Source organism: Phycodurus eques, chromosome 2 (genome assembly GCF_024500275.1).
Source record: "Phycodurus eques isolate BA_2022a chromosome 2, UOR_Pequ_1.1, whole genome shotgun sequence".
Lineage (NCBI taxonomy): Eukaryota > Metazoa > Chordata > Actinopteri > Syngnathiformes > Syngnathidae > Phycodurus > Phycodurus eques.
Window position 1 is genome coordinate 3,063,349 of NC_084526.1, and position 13,577 is coordinate 3,076,925.

The window sequence follows — 13,577 nt, forward strand, 5'->3', positions numbered from 1 at the left end:
CCTGTGTGGGTTTTCTCCAGGTACTCCGGTTTCTTCCCAAAACAAAAATGATGTGGTAGTTTAGTTTTCATCCTGCATGGAAAGACAACGTGATGCGTTCTAGAATGCCGGAGACAAATTCCTTGTGTGTTTTGGACATACTTGGCAAATAAAGATGATTCTGATTCTGATTCTGATTCTGATTCTGATGACTTGACAAATATGAAATGAAAGGAAAGGTAAGGGACAACCCTCTGATGATGTCAGCAAAAAAAAAAAGGAACATTTTTAAAGGTTGAGAGTTTACCCATGCATCCATTTTCTGCACCGCTTATCCTCACTATTTTCAGTTTAATTGAATGTAATGTCATTTTTCACCACTTTAAACAGTTTCCCGGTGTCTTAATAGAAGCTCTGGCATTCATCTTTTAGAATTCACAAAGAATTAAAGTATCATCTGCTTGTCACACTGTGTGATAGGTAAAAATTATACATTAAGCAATTTAATTTTAAATCTATTATTTTTTTAAATAAGGTTTTTAAAGTTATTTTGTATTTTGACCAAGGAGCGTTGCCGTACAATCTTACATCACATCCGGTTTGTTGTTGTATTTCCGGTTGCCCCCACAATGACGCTGCTGCAACTTTTTGTCTTTCTTTCTGTGACAAAGTAGCAAATAGCTTCTTCTATTTTTTTTTTTTTTTTAAACAATATTATTTATGATGATCATGATCGTGAAGTCGCTTTTATTCCTAATCGTGGATTTGCAAATTCAGAGCGTGACGCCTGGTACGTTTACCGACGTTATCACTGGCAGTGTATGGAAAATGAAGTTGTATGTAAACTGGAATCAGTCGCACAATGGGGTACGCTACCATATCCAAATGTATTGTTATGTAGTACGTAAAATGTCAACGTCAGTAGCTTGTACTGGAGTTGTCGCATATACCGTACTGTATTCACCAATAGTAGTAAAGTGAAAGTGAAAGTCAAAGAAAGTTGACAGGGATGGGCGTGGCTCTACTCCACCCCTGTTGTAGACATGAACATAAAATAACATTTCAGCACCAATCAAGAGCATATAATGCTGTACAAAAAATGTAATTCAAATATTGTTATGTAGTTTTTATTTTTCAACGACAAAGTAAGTGCGTATTGGAATTGAAGCAGTTACCAAAACAAGTTCAAGTTTGTGGTGTCAAAATTCCAAGTGCAACAATGAGCATTAAATCAGTAACACATTGAAATTTTTTTCTTTTAGTGATTCACACGTTGAAGTATTTCCGAACAGCGTCAACTAAAATTTCGGCCTTCCCGGCGTACATGGAGGTGGGTTACGTGGACAGGGTGGAGTTCATCCACTATGACAGCGACAGCAAGAAAGCGGCAGCCAAGCAGGACTGGATGGAGAAAATCACCGCCGACGATCCCGACTACTGGGAGACGGAGACGCAGAGAAATGCCGTCAATGAGAACGTCTTCCAAGTCAACATCGGAATTGCCAGGAAGCGCTTCAACCATACGGGAGGTTTGTTTACTGCCAACGTTCCGTTGAAATATATAGTGGCGATTTTTCCAGTAACGAGTCATCGATGGTCAACTTTGGGTGAAAAAAAAATAAAAAATGGTGGTGCGTTTCTCTCAGGTGTTCACATTCTCCAGTGGATGTTTGGCTGTGAATGGAATGATGAGAACGGCGACGTGGACGGTTGGAATCAGCACAGCTACGACGGGGAAGACTTCATCTCATTGGACACCAAGACGATGACCTACGTCGCGGCGAAACAACAAGCTTTCATCACCAAACTCAAGTGGGACCGCGACGAGGCTCGAAAAGAATACAGGAAGCACTACTACACTGAGATTTGCCCTTCTATGCTGAAGAAGCTTGTGAACTACGGGAGGAACGTCCTAATGAGAACAGGTAGAATTTCCTGTTGTTACACACATTGTTACATGTTGCTATCGTCAGCCGAGGAGGGTGCAGTACAGAGATGAAGAGGAGAGTGACATGAGGGATGGTTTTCATCACCAAGCAGTCCAAATGGTAAATTATATTAAATGTTGATTCATTTTCTTGGCAATTGCAGTAAAAGTGTTGAGATGAGTCACTTGTTAGATAATAACCCTCAAGAAGGAACTTTAATGACTTTGAAATTAAACTCCTCAACTTACCTCAGCATAGTTCCTTGACACCAAGATCGTGGCAAAGCTCTATTTTTGTCGAAATGGAGCTCCTCAACTCACTTCAACATAGTTGCTTGACACCAAGAGGGCAGCAGAGCATTATTTATGTGTAAATAAAACTCATCAACTCACTCCAAGAGTGCCTTGACACGGAGATGCCACTCGATGGGAGCAAAGCACGAGTCCTATCTGAATGAAACTCCTCAACTGACTTCAACATAGTTTGTTGACACCAAGATGGCAGCAAAGCATAATTGTTTTCTATATTAAACACCTCAACTCACTTTAACAAAGTTCCTTGACACCGAGATACCACTAGATGGTAGCAAAGCATGAGTCCTATCTGAATGAAACTCCTCAACTGACTTCAACATAGTTTGTTGACACCAAGATGGCAGCAAAGCACCATTTTTTTCTATATTAAAGACCTCAACTCAACTTTAACAAAGTTCCTTGACACCAAGATGCAACAGGATGGTGACAAAGCACTACTTTTGTCAAAATTCAACTCCTCAACTCACTCTAACATAGTTCCTTGATACTAAGATGCCAAAAGATGGCGGCAAAGCACTATTTTTGTCTAAATGACTCGACTCACTTCAACGTAGTTGCTTGACACCAAGATGGTTCTATAGCACTATTTTTGTCGAAATTAAACTCTTCAACTCACTTCAACATGGTTCCTTGACACCTGAAGGCCACAAGATGATGGTGAAGCACAATTTGTATCTCAGTGAATCTCATCAACTCATGTCAACATAGTTCCTTGACACCCAAATGCCAAAAGATGGCGTCAAAGCACAATATATTACTTTAGGTGGGTTGCAAAAAAAATTAAAATAAATGAAAAAACTGCGAATATATGCAGACTTTCACTGTACTTAAACGTTAAACCCCGTTATAGAAACATCCTTTTCTTCTCCGTTGGTATGTTGTCACTTCCTGTGCAGAGCTTCCAAAGGTGTCGCTCCTCCAGAAGACGGCGTCCTCCCCGGTCACCTGCCACGCGTCGGGTTTTTACCCCGACACAGCCGACCTTTTCTGGAGGAGAGACGGGGAGCAGCTCCACGAGCACGTGGAACTCGGCCGGACCCTCCCCAACCACGACGGAACCTTCCAGATGACGGTGGACCTGAAAGCGGAGCTGACGGCCGAGGTGGAGGGCCAATACGAATGTGTGTTTCAACTGTCTGGTGTCAAGGATGAAATTGTCACCAAACTGGAGAGAAGAAACATCCTGAGCAACGAACGCAATGAAGGTGAGGAACAAACATTAAGTTGAATTGTCGTGTCCTCGAAATAAGCATGTTGGATTTTGGTCTTTGCTCGCCTTGCTGTCCTGGACACTGCTGCTTATTGTTTTCCATGTTTTTGACTCTGTCTGTCTCCTTTCCAATCTCTGTCCGACGACATCGTCATAAATGTTTCCTCTTCGTCACACACTGTTTTCCACTCTTGTTTTTGTGAAGAAGAGGAAAAGAAAAAGAAAATCGTCGCCGTCGTTGCCCCGTTGGTGGTGGCGGCGGCTCTGGTGGTCGTCATAGCGATCGTCGTCATCGTCACGCGCCACAAATGCAAACGTGGTGAGGGACACAGATATTTCCCAAGAAAGCATTTTTTTGCCTTCTGCCATCGGTCAAAAGAAGTAAAAGCACATTTGTTCCTCTTTCATTTCAGACGATTACGGTCCAGCTTGTAAGTCAAACCTTTTCTATTTACTTCCATGTTCCAACTTTTAGCATTTAGAGTAAACCACCGCTATTCGCGGGGGGAGAAGCACCGAGCCCTGATGCTTGTCGTGAAAAACTGTGAGCTATTGATGCCACCTTAAAAGTGTTTCTAATTGTCAGTACTCATCATTTAAACTGGAAAGTTGAAACGATATGAATATTGGCAATTTAAACGCCTTGATTTAGCAAATGTGTGACTTTGTGCTCCCGCAGCTACCGACGGGGGTGTGGCGCTCTCCGAGAAGTTGAGAAAGGTCGAAACCTGAGCAAGACACGTCTGCCGACAGCACGCGTTGAGGACGCGCACGTGGCGAGGGCAAAATGTGAACATTTCAATGCTTGTGCTGGGGCACTCTTTAGTGCTCTCCTAGAGACAGACTCTGCTTCCTCATGGGAAGGCGTGTCAGTGGAATTGAGGAGGTCTTCGAAGTATTCTCCCCACTGACTCACGATGGCCCGAGTCGAGGTCAGTAGCGCCCCATCCCCACTATACACAGTTTTGATGGTACACTGCTTCCCCCTCCTGAGACGCCAGATGGTGGACCAGAATTTCCTCGAAGCCGTCCGGAAGTCTCCTTCCACGCCCGAGTTTTTGCTTCAGCGACCACCAAAGCTGCATTCCGCTTGGCCAGCCGGTACTCATCAGCTGCCTCAGGAGTCCCACAGGACAAAAAGGCCCGATAGGACTCCTTCTTCAGCTTGACGGCATCCCTCACCGTTGGTGTCCACCAACGGGTTCGGGGATTGCCGCCACGACAGGCACGGACTACCTTACGGCCACAGCTCCGGTCGGCCGCTTCAGCAATGGAAGCGCGGAACATGGTCCACTCGGACTCGATGTCCCCCGCCTCCCCCGGAACATGAGCAAAGTTCTGTCGGAGGTGGGAGTCGATACTCCTCTGACAGGGGATTCTGCCAGACATTCCCAGCAGACCCTCACAATACATTTGGGCCTGCCACATCGGACGGGCATCTTCCCCCACCATCGGAGCCAACTCACCAACAGGTGGTGATCAGTTGACAGCTCCGCCCCTCTCTTCACCCAAGTGTCCAAGACATGCGAACACAAGTCTGATGACACGACCACAAAGTCGATCATCGAACTGCGACCTAGGGTGTCCTGGTGCCAAGTGCACGTGTGGACACCCTTATGCTTGAACATGGTGTTCGTTATGGACAATCAAGATGGTGCCTTCCCATGTGGTCGCCTCGGTTACGCGCTCTCTAGTATTGTTTGTTTTTGTGTTTTTCGTTCGTCTTTGGAGACATTACACGACTCACTTACACAAGGGGAGATTTGCTCACCATCAAGGAGGCTACTCCTGACTTTCTTTCACCAACTTTCGCAAATCCGCTCAGTTTTTTCCCCTGAGTTACTCACCAGAGCAGCAACCACGGTCTTTAGCGCATGGAGGCAAAGCCGACGCCACAAAGAGAAGCGCCAGGTGAAACTCCGCAAGAGAGGATACAGACTGGCGTTTCCGTCCATCCACCTCGCGAATCTACGCTCCCTACCCAACAAAATGGACGAGCTTCATCTTCTGATAAAGACCAGTAAAGACTTCGGACGTTCAGCCGCCCTGTCCTTTACGGAGACTTGGCTTTGTGACGCCGTACCCGATGCTTCATGCTTCCCGTCTTCCATCTTCACCGGGCAGACCGCGACATGGAATCATCGGGGAAAACAAAAGGCGGCGGGATATGCTTCTATAGCAACGAGAAATAGTGTACAGCCGTCACGGAGCTCAGCACACACTGCAGCCCGCATTGGGAGTCGCTGTTTTTGAACTGAAAGCCATTCTACTCGCCTCGTGAGTTCTCATTATTCATTCTCGCTGACGTCTATATTCCGCCTCAAGCTAACACGAACGCCGCACTGCTAACGCTCGCCGAACAAGTAAAACGAAATTGAAATAAAAACACCCGGACTCACCCCTCATTATTCTCGGGGACTTTAACAAAGCTAAACTCAACCACGAACTCCCTAAATACAAGCAGCACATTGGCTGTCCCACCAGGGAAAATAACATTTTAGACCACTGCTATACTACGCTAAAAAACGCATACCGTGCTATACCTCGTGCAGCCCTGGGCTCGTCTGATCACTGCTTAATTCACTTAATACCGACATACAGGCAAGAACTTAAATGCGCGAAGCCTACAGTGAAAACAGTGAAAAAGTGGACCACTGAAGCAAAGATAGAACTGCACAGAATGGAGTGTCTTTGAAAATTCAGCCGGCAGCCTGGGTGAATATACGGACACTGTCACATCCTATATCAGTTTCTGTGAAGCGGTTTGTGTACCAACAAAGTGATTTAGCACATTCAATAACAACACGCCGTGGTTTACTGCCAAACTTAAGCAACTTCGCCAAGCTAAGGAGGACGCATATCAAAGCGGGGACAGGGCCCTGTATAATCGAGCTAGAAACCAGCTGACTAAAGAAATTAACATTGCAAAGAGGAACTATGCAGCAAAGTTGGAAAACCAGTTTAGCGCTAACGACTCTAAATCAGTCTGGCATGCATTCCAATCGCTGACCGATTACAAGCGACGATCCCCCCAAGCTGGGAACAATAGCACACTAACCAACGACTTGAATACCTTCTACTGCTGATTTGAAAAGGACACTTTCACACCCCACACCCACCCAGCCACACCTCCAACCGTCCACGAACAGGATGTGAGACGCATCTTCAAACAACAAAAGCTTAGCAAAGCGGTAGGCCCAGACCATGTGTCCCCATCCTGCCTCAAAGTCTGCGCGGACCAGCTCGCTCCGGTCTTCACACAGCTCTTCAATAGATCTCTGGAACTGTGCGAAGTACCATCCTGTTTCAAACGCTCCACCATCATTCCAGTCCCCAAGAAACCCACAATCTCGGGTCTAAATGACTACAGGCCAGTTGCCTTGACATCTGCGGTCATGAGGTCCTTTGAACCTCTCGTGCTGGACCACCTCAAGAGCGTCACAGGTCCCCTGCTGGACACCCTGCAGTTTGCCTACCGAGCGAACAGGTCTGCGGATGATGCAGTCAACATGGGACTGCACTGCATCCTAGAACACCTCGACAGTGCAGGGGCCTACGCGAGGATCCTGTTCGTGGACTTCAGCTCAGCGTCTCACCTGCCATCTGCCAGTGGATTTACAGCTTTCTGACGGGCAGGACACAGCAGGTCAGGCTAGGCGAGGCCACCTCATCCACACGCAGCATCAGCACTGGGGCGCCCCAAGGTTGTGTCCTCTCTCCGCTGCTCTTCTCTGTCTACACGAACGACTGCACCTCAATGTACCCGGCTGTCAAACTCCTGAAGTTTGCAGATGACACCACTGTCATCGGCCTTATCAAGGACGTTGACGAGTCTGAATATCGACAGGAAGGGGAGCAGTTGAAGCTGCGGTGCGGCAGGCACAACCTGGAGCTGAACATGCTCAAGACTGTAGAGATGATCCTGGACTTCAGGAGGCATCCTTCCCCACAGCTTCCCCTCACGCTGTCCAGCTTCCTTGTGCCAACCGTCAAGACCTTCAAGTTCCTGGGAATTACAGTCTCTCAGGACCTGAAGTGGGCGATCAACATCAACTCAGTCCTCAAAAATGCCTAGCAGAGGATGTACTTCCTGCGGCGTCTGCGGAAGCACGGCCTGCCACGGCACGGCCTGCCATGCTGCGACGAAGCGAGGGCTTCTCACTTGACAACGTAGCACAAACACGAACGCACTTGACACAAAACGTTGAAGTCTGCGTAAAAGTTAGGCGAGCGTTTGAGAGTTGAAATTGAAAAAAATATGCAACAGTGAGAATTGCAAACTTCTCAACAGTGAGAATTGCAAACTGTAATCAATAGTGTAAAAAAAATAAAATAATGAATGCTACATGAATATTTGACACACTGCTGTGGTTGTTAAGCATCAGGTCTCGCCTTCCCTTTCAGTGTGGATGAGAACGTCTCTAACATTGACAAGTCCAGCACTACTGCCCTCAAATGAATGTTGCCGTGCGAGTGCAATGTTAAAAGTCTTCTGGCAATTTAAACGCCTTCATTTAGCAAATGTGTGACTTGGGGCTCCCGCAGCTACCGACGGCGTTGTGGAGCTCTCCGAGAAGTTGAGAAAGGTCGAAAACCTGAGCAAGACACGTCTGGCTACCGCACGTGTTGAGGACGCGCACATGGACTTTGCGCGGCTCCCGATGTTCTTTGGACTTTGATGACCCTTCCTGACGCTCACGAGGCCCAAATGTTAACATTTCAGTGCTGGTGCTGGGGCACTCTTTGTGGTGTTCTCCTAGAGTTAAGAGCAATCTTTGGATACACCGCCGCTTGTGGAAAACAAATTGCCGCAATTAAGGTGTGTAATGCCCTCGGCATGTGCGCAAGGAGAGCCAAAATCGCTGACGCACTTTCCGCTATTTATTGAACGGTAATAACAGTCAAAGACGCAAATACAGTGCCATGAGCAAGTATTGGCACCCTTCTCAAATTGCAGTTTCCCCACTTTAATGTTGAATAATATCAAACAAATGTAAATATCAGTCAAATGTAACCCGAGTGAACTGAGAATGTTGTTTTTAAATGGTGATTTCATTTATTAAGGAAAAAAAAACTTACCTTGCACGTGTGGAAAAAATCATGAATTATTTGTGGCTAATCACAATTTTTGGTTAATTTTCACTGATCACACCCAAGCCTGATTACCTCCAGATCAATCAGTCAAGAAATCCCCAACACAGAATCTGTCCCAGCAAAATCAAGTCGGATAAAACATCTAAAAAAGCAAAACAAAATGACACGATCCAAAAAAAGAACATTCGACAAATAAAGTACTATCAGTCTGGAAAGGCTTACAAAAGCCATTTCTAAAGCTTTAGGATTCCAGCAAACCATAGGTAGAGCCATTACCCTCACATGGAGAAAACATGGAACAGCGGTGAACCTTCCCCATGAATGGCCGGCCTACAAAGATTACACCAAGCGAACAACAATGACTCATCCACGAGGCCACAGAGGAACTCAGGACAACAATAAGGAAGAGACTGGGCAAAAATGGCATCTGTGGTAGAGTCCCGAGGTGAAAACCACTGCTGACCAAAAAGATCATAAAGGCTCATCTTACTTTTGCAAAAAGAATATCTGAATGATTCCCAAGACTTTTGGGAGAATATTAAATGGACTGATGAGATGAAAGTTGAGCTTTTTGGAAGGTGTGTGTCTCGTTACATCTGGCGTAAATGTTGCACAGCATTTTAGCAAAAGGAACATCATACCATTTGTCAAACATGGTGGAGGTAGTGTGATGGTCTCCGGCTGCTTTTCTCCTTCAGGACCTGGACAACTTGCTGTGATTGATGGAACCATGAATTCTGCTCTTTTAACAGAAATTCCTAAAGGGAAATGTTCGGCCATCGGTTTTGTGACCTCAAGCTGACGCGCACTTGGGTTCTGCAGCAGGCCAAAATATCTCCACAGAGATGTGAAAGACTCATTGCCAGTTGTGGAAAACGCTTGATTTCAGTTGTTGCTGCTGAGGATGGCCCAACCACTTCTTAGGTTGACAGGGCCATTACTTTTTACATTACAAAGAGCCAGGTCATGCTTAATAATTGACATCACCATTTGAAAAACAGCATTTTAAGTTCACTTGGGTTATATTCGTCTGATATTTACGTTTGTTCCAGTTGCGTGCTGTTATATTGCATTTTGTATTTTATTTTTTTGTATAAATGTAATGTTTTCTCCAGTTGTGACGCAATAGTGGCGGTATTAAGAAGCGGAATAAGTCCAGGAAGTCCCCACTGAAGGACCAGATATCAAATTCAAGGCCCGCCACTCCAACTAATGAGCCTCTATGATGAAATATCAAGTGTTTTGTGCACAACACTTTTACTTTTGATGTAAAGTGTTTTGAAGCTTTTGAAGGTCCCGCTGAACATGTTCACACACACACACACACGCTCGTCTCAGTGTCAAATTTCATCAGATCAGGTTTTCGGCTCCCACTTGTCAGGTTCAACATGAAACATGCTGGGAAAAAAAAAAAAAAAAAAAAAGATTTTCAGCCTAAGCCAAGCAGTTCTGCACATTTAAGAAAATCAGTGACAAAGCAAAACAAATGGAAGTCTGAGTGTGATATGCGTGTGATATCCATTTTGGCTACATTTGTTTTGTTAATTATCGAAAATTGAGTTCTGATTCAACGTTTGAACTTTTTATCATAACGTTTCGATGTAGGTCTTATTTCATTTAAATTTTTTCGAACGTTCAGCGGGTCATAAATTGGGGCTTGAGGCCAAAATCTGTGCCAAATTTTCAAAATCCATCCATTTTCTGCACCGCTTATCGCGCAAAAAAAAAAAAAATGCAGATTGTCATCGTGTAGTTGTTGTTTTGTCGGGGGGGGGCAGATGCTGCGGGATATTTTCACGCTGCTGGAGCTCATTTAAATTCCAGGAGAAGAAGAGAAAGAGGTGAGGCAACATCTGCGTGCCTTTTTTTTTTTTTTTTTTTTTAAACATCAACGCAGATCAGCCAGATTGAACAAATGTGAAAAAGATTGGCGCCGAATTCCCATTTTCATTTCATCTAAATCTTCGCTCGCACTTTATGCTGAGAGGAAACACAATGCACATCACACGGGTATCAAAGACAAGATTAATGATGGCGCAGAGTTATAAATATGGAGGCGCCTACAAACATTCTTTGAAGTCATGACTAAACACTTTCTTGACAGCGGCACAAACTTTTCATTCGCAATTTGCTGTTTTTAGTCCTGCGCGAAACTGTTCCGCAATGATGTGGACCGGAAACAAACTGGTAGTGGAACTTTCTAGCAACGTTGTGGCGCGGTGGGCCACATAATTGGATATTTTGTCATTGGCGTGGTCATGTGATCATGGTCATTTTGGAAATGTTCACCCTCGTCTTGAAACCCTCATTTGAAATGTTGGCACTCACTTTGAAACCTTAACATCTTGTTTGAAACCCTAAGCCTGATTTGAAGCCCTCATATGAAAACCATAATCCTTGCCTGGAACCCTACTTTGAAACCTTAACCCTGTCTTGAAACCCCATTCCTGGCCAAGAATCCTCGTTTGAAACACCGCCCTGTCTTGAAACCCGAATGGGAATTTTGTTTGACATAATTAAAGCACAACAAGAACATTTGTATATTTTATAAAGTCAAACAAATGGAGGCGTGCAGCGGTCCAGGTCTAGGGGGGGCTGAAGGTACGACGGAAAACTGCCGTCGGGCATGGGGTACTGTGGACCGGAGGGCCGTAAGAGGAAGAACGGCGGGGGGACTGGCGCAAAACTGTAGTCGTACGACAAGTGGTGAGGAGGCTCCCAGTCGGCGTTGCGCAACCGGTTGCCCGTCAGGAGACAATTTTGCGTCTCCAGTTTGGAGATGCGCTCGTCTCGCTGCGAGATTCCGGCCGCCATGTTCCACTGCATGCTGAGCATCTGCGCCCGCAGGTCCGCCAGCGCGCCGTCCATGTTGCGCTCGGCGCCCTCCAACTGGGCGCCGAACTGAATCACGGCGTCCTGCAGCGCTTTCTGAAAGCGGGCGCCGCTCTCCTTTTCGCGCAGCGCCAACCACTCGCACCACTCTTTCTCTCGGGCCGTCCTGGCGGGCGTTTTGTCCTTGAACTCGTCCATCCAGATGTTCTCGTCCGTATTTTCCTTGGGGGAGACCACCAGGGCGGTTCGGAGGGACTCTGTCACCTGGGAGACCCGGTCCTCGTCCGTCCGGTCCCGGTCCGGCGTATCGCCGCTGTCGTCGCTCCCTCGGCCGCTCCGGGCCTCCTCCGACCCGACCCGCAACCTCTGCCGGTCATCTTCCGACGCCAGCAGGGGATCGTTCTCGTTCCGGGTCCGGCGGGAGGTCTTCTTTGAGCCGGATTCGGGGACCTCTGCTTTATTCCAGAAGCCATGTGGCTGAAAAAGACCAAAAAGACTGAATTGACTGTTTATTTTCATATGGTTAAGTTTGGTCTGGACCGATTCAACACCAATTATGCCCAAAAAGTTCAACCCCGGGTTTCAGGACCATTGCAGACCATAATAATAATCATAATCATTTTCTCACATGAATTTGGGAGATTTCAAACGTGTTTGTTTGTTTTTTTGGGTAAGATAAGGTTTATGTCACATTAACGGTAGGAAAAGTTTTGAAATCATTTCGGTTGGTCGTCTTTGTTATATCACAAAAGCCTGGCATTTGAACAGGGGTGTGTACACTTTTTATATCCAACTGTTACATAAAGCTCAATTCCTATCTTCATCTATAGACCTCTAATATAATATATTTACATCATATTTAGTTTGTGTATCTGCCTAATATGCATATACAATTCATTTACATCATATTTAATGTAACATATGTCATACCTAGCTATTTTATTATATTTAATCTTGTATATTGAATGTTGTATTCACCTTTAATATACCCCCAACACATAATGTGACTCCAGCTTTTATTGTACCCTGAATGCAAATATTTAATATCTATACACTTGCAATTTATCATGTTTACATCCTTTTGGATGTTGAGTGTAATGTCGCATTGTTGACTGTGAGATATCCGCCATACGTACGTGATCTTGAATGCACCGTGTTGGGAGTGAGCGGCGCATCCGCGCGCGAACTCACCTTTTCTGACCCGCGCGCTGGCTTTTTGTTTTTCTTATCTGAGCTCAGAAGCTTCATGAGGCCGACGACGACGTTCATGGTTTCCCCTGGTCGGCGGCGAGTCCGGAGACCGAAGACTCGGTCTGCGCGTCGCTTTGTGGCCTCCTTGACACAACGGGCGGCTGCGGCGGGAGCCGTGACCTCACAGAGGCGTCAAGGGGGTGATGTCGCAGGGCCGCGGGGGGGCGTGGCCTCAGCCAGGGGATGACGGCGAGCTCTTTGAAAGCCCAGCCCCTCACTTGAGATCCTAATTTGAAACATTCTACTTTGCAAACATGAACCTTGCTTGAAACTCTTAATTATGAACCCTAACTCTGACTTGAAACCCTGATATGCAACCTTAACCCAGGGTTGAAACCCTACTATGAAACACTAACCGTTTCTTGAAACCCGATTTTGGAACCTTTAGCCCAGATTTCAACCTCGACTTCGAAACACGAATGTCTTGCTTGAAAGCCCAAGCGTGACTTGAAACCCAAATATGAAATCATAATTCTGGATTGAAACCCTACTTTGAAACCCTACCCCTGTCTTGAACCTTGAACCCTAAGCCTGACTCGAAACCGCAATTGGAAACATTGGCACCAGATTGAAACCTGAATTTGAAGCCCTAACGTAGGTTTCTTAAAAAAAAAACTAACCCTGTGTTGAAACCCTAATTTGCAACCTTAACCCTTCCTTGAAACCACGATGTGAAACTTTGAACCTGTACTAGAAACCCTATTTTAAAACATGAGTCCAGACTTCAAAATTGCTGTTTGAAACCCGGACACTGACTTGAAAGTATCCTTCGAATCTCTAAACCTGGTTTTGAAACCCTAATTTGCAACCCATGTTTTTCCATGTAAAAAAAAATGTCTTCGGTAACAGTTGTGAACCGTGCGTCTGCCGCCCGCCTCTTAAAACCATTTGACTTTTTTCTCCCCTCCCAGTAATCTCATCAGCCTTCATAATCTTCTTAAAACATTTGCATATTCCCCGTGCCGCCAT

General features: G+C 45.7%; 1 protein-coding gene across 2 annotated transcripts; it reads left to right on the top strand.

Moving 5' to 3' along the window:
- The first annotated feature begins 595 nt into the window (after positions 1-595).
- Positions 596-7,769, top strand: LOC133418113 (H-2 class I histocompatibility antigen, Q9 alpha chain-like). 2 transcript variants are annotated; one of them, XM_061706496.1, is made up of 7 exons: positions 596-769; positions 1,242-1,508; positions 1,626-1,904; positions 3,118-3,426; positions 3,637-3,750; positions 3,845-3,862; positions 4,111-7,769. In XM_061706496.1, the coding sequence occupies exons 1-7, from the start codon at positions 700-702 to the stop codon at positions 4,161-4,163; spliced, it is 1,110 nt and encodes a 369-aa protein (XP_061562480.1). In that variant the 5' UTR covers positions 596-699; the 3' UTR covers positions 4,164-7,769. The 2 variants fall into 2 exon arrangements, with proteins under 2 accessions (XP_061562480.1, XP_061562489.1); XM_061706505.1 differs by lacking the exon at positions 596-769 and adding an exon at positions 825-846.
- Positions 7,770-13,577: the final 5,808 nt, after the last annotated feature.

Bases quoted from the DNA above. Each gene is read 5' to 3' on its own strand.
- LOC133418113 (XM_061706496.1), top strand. From the start codon at position 700: ATGATGATCATGATCGTGAAGTCGCTTTTATTCCTAATCGTGGATTTG. The intron at 770-1,241 runs GTACGTTTACCG...TTTTTCTTTTAG, and splicing joins AATTCAGAGCGTGACGCCTG to TGATTCACACGTTGAAGTAT. The intron at 1,905-3,117 runs GTAGAATTTCCT...CTTCCTGTGCAG, and splicing joins GAACGTCCTAATGAGAACAG to AGCTTCCAAAGGTGTCGCTC.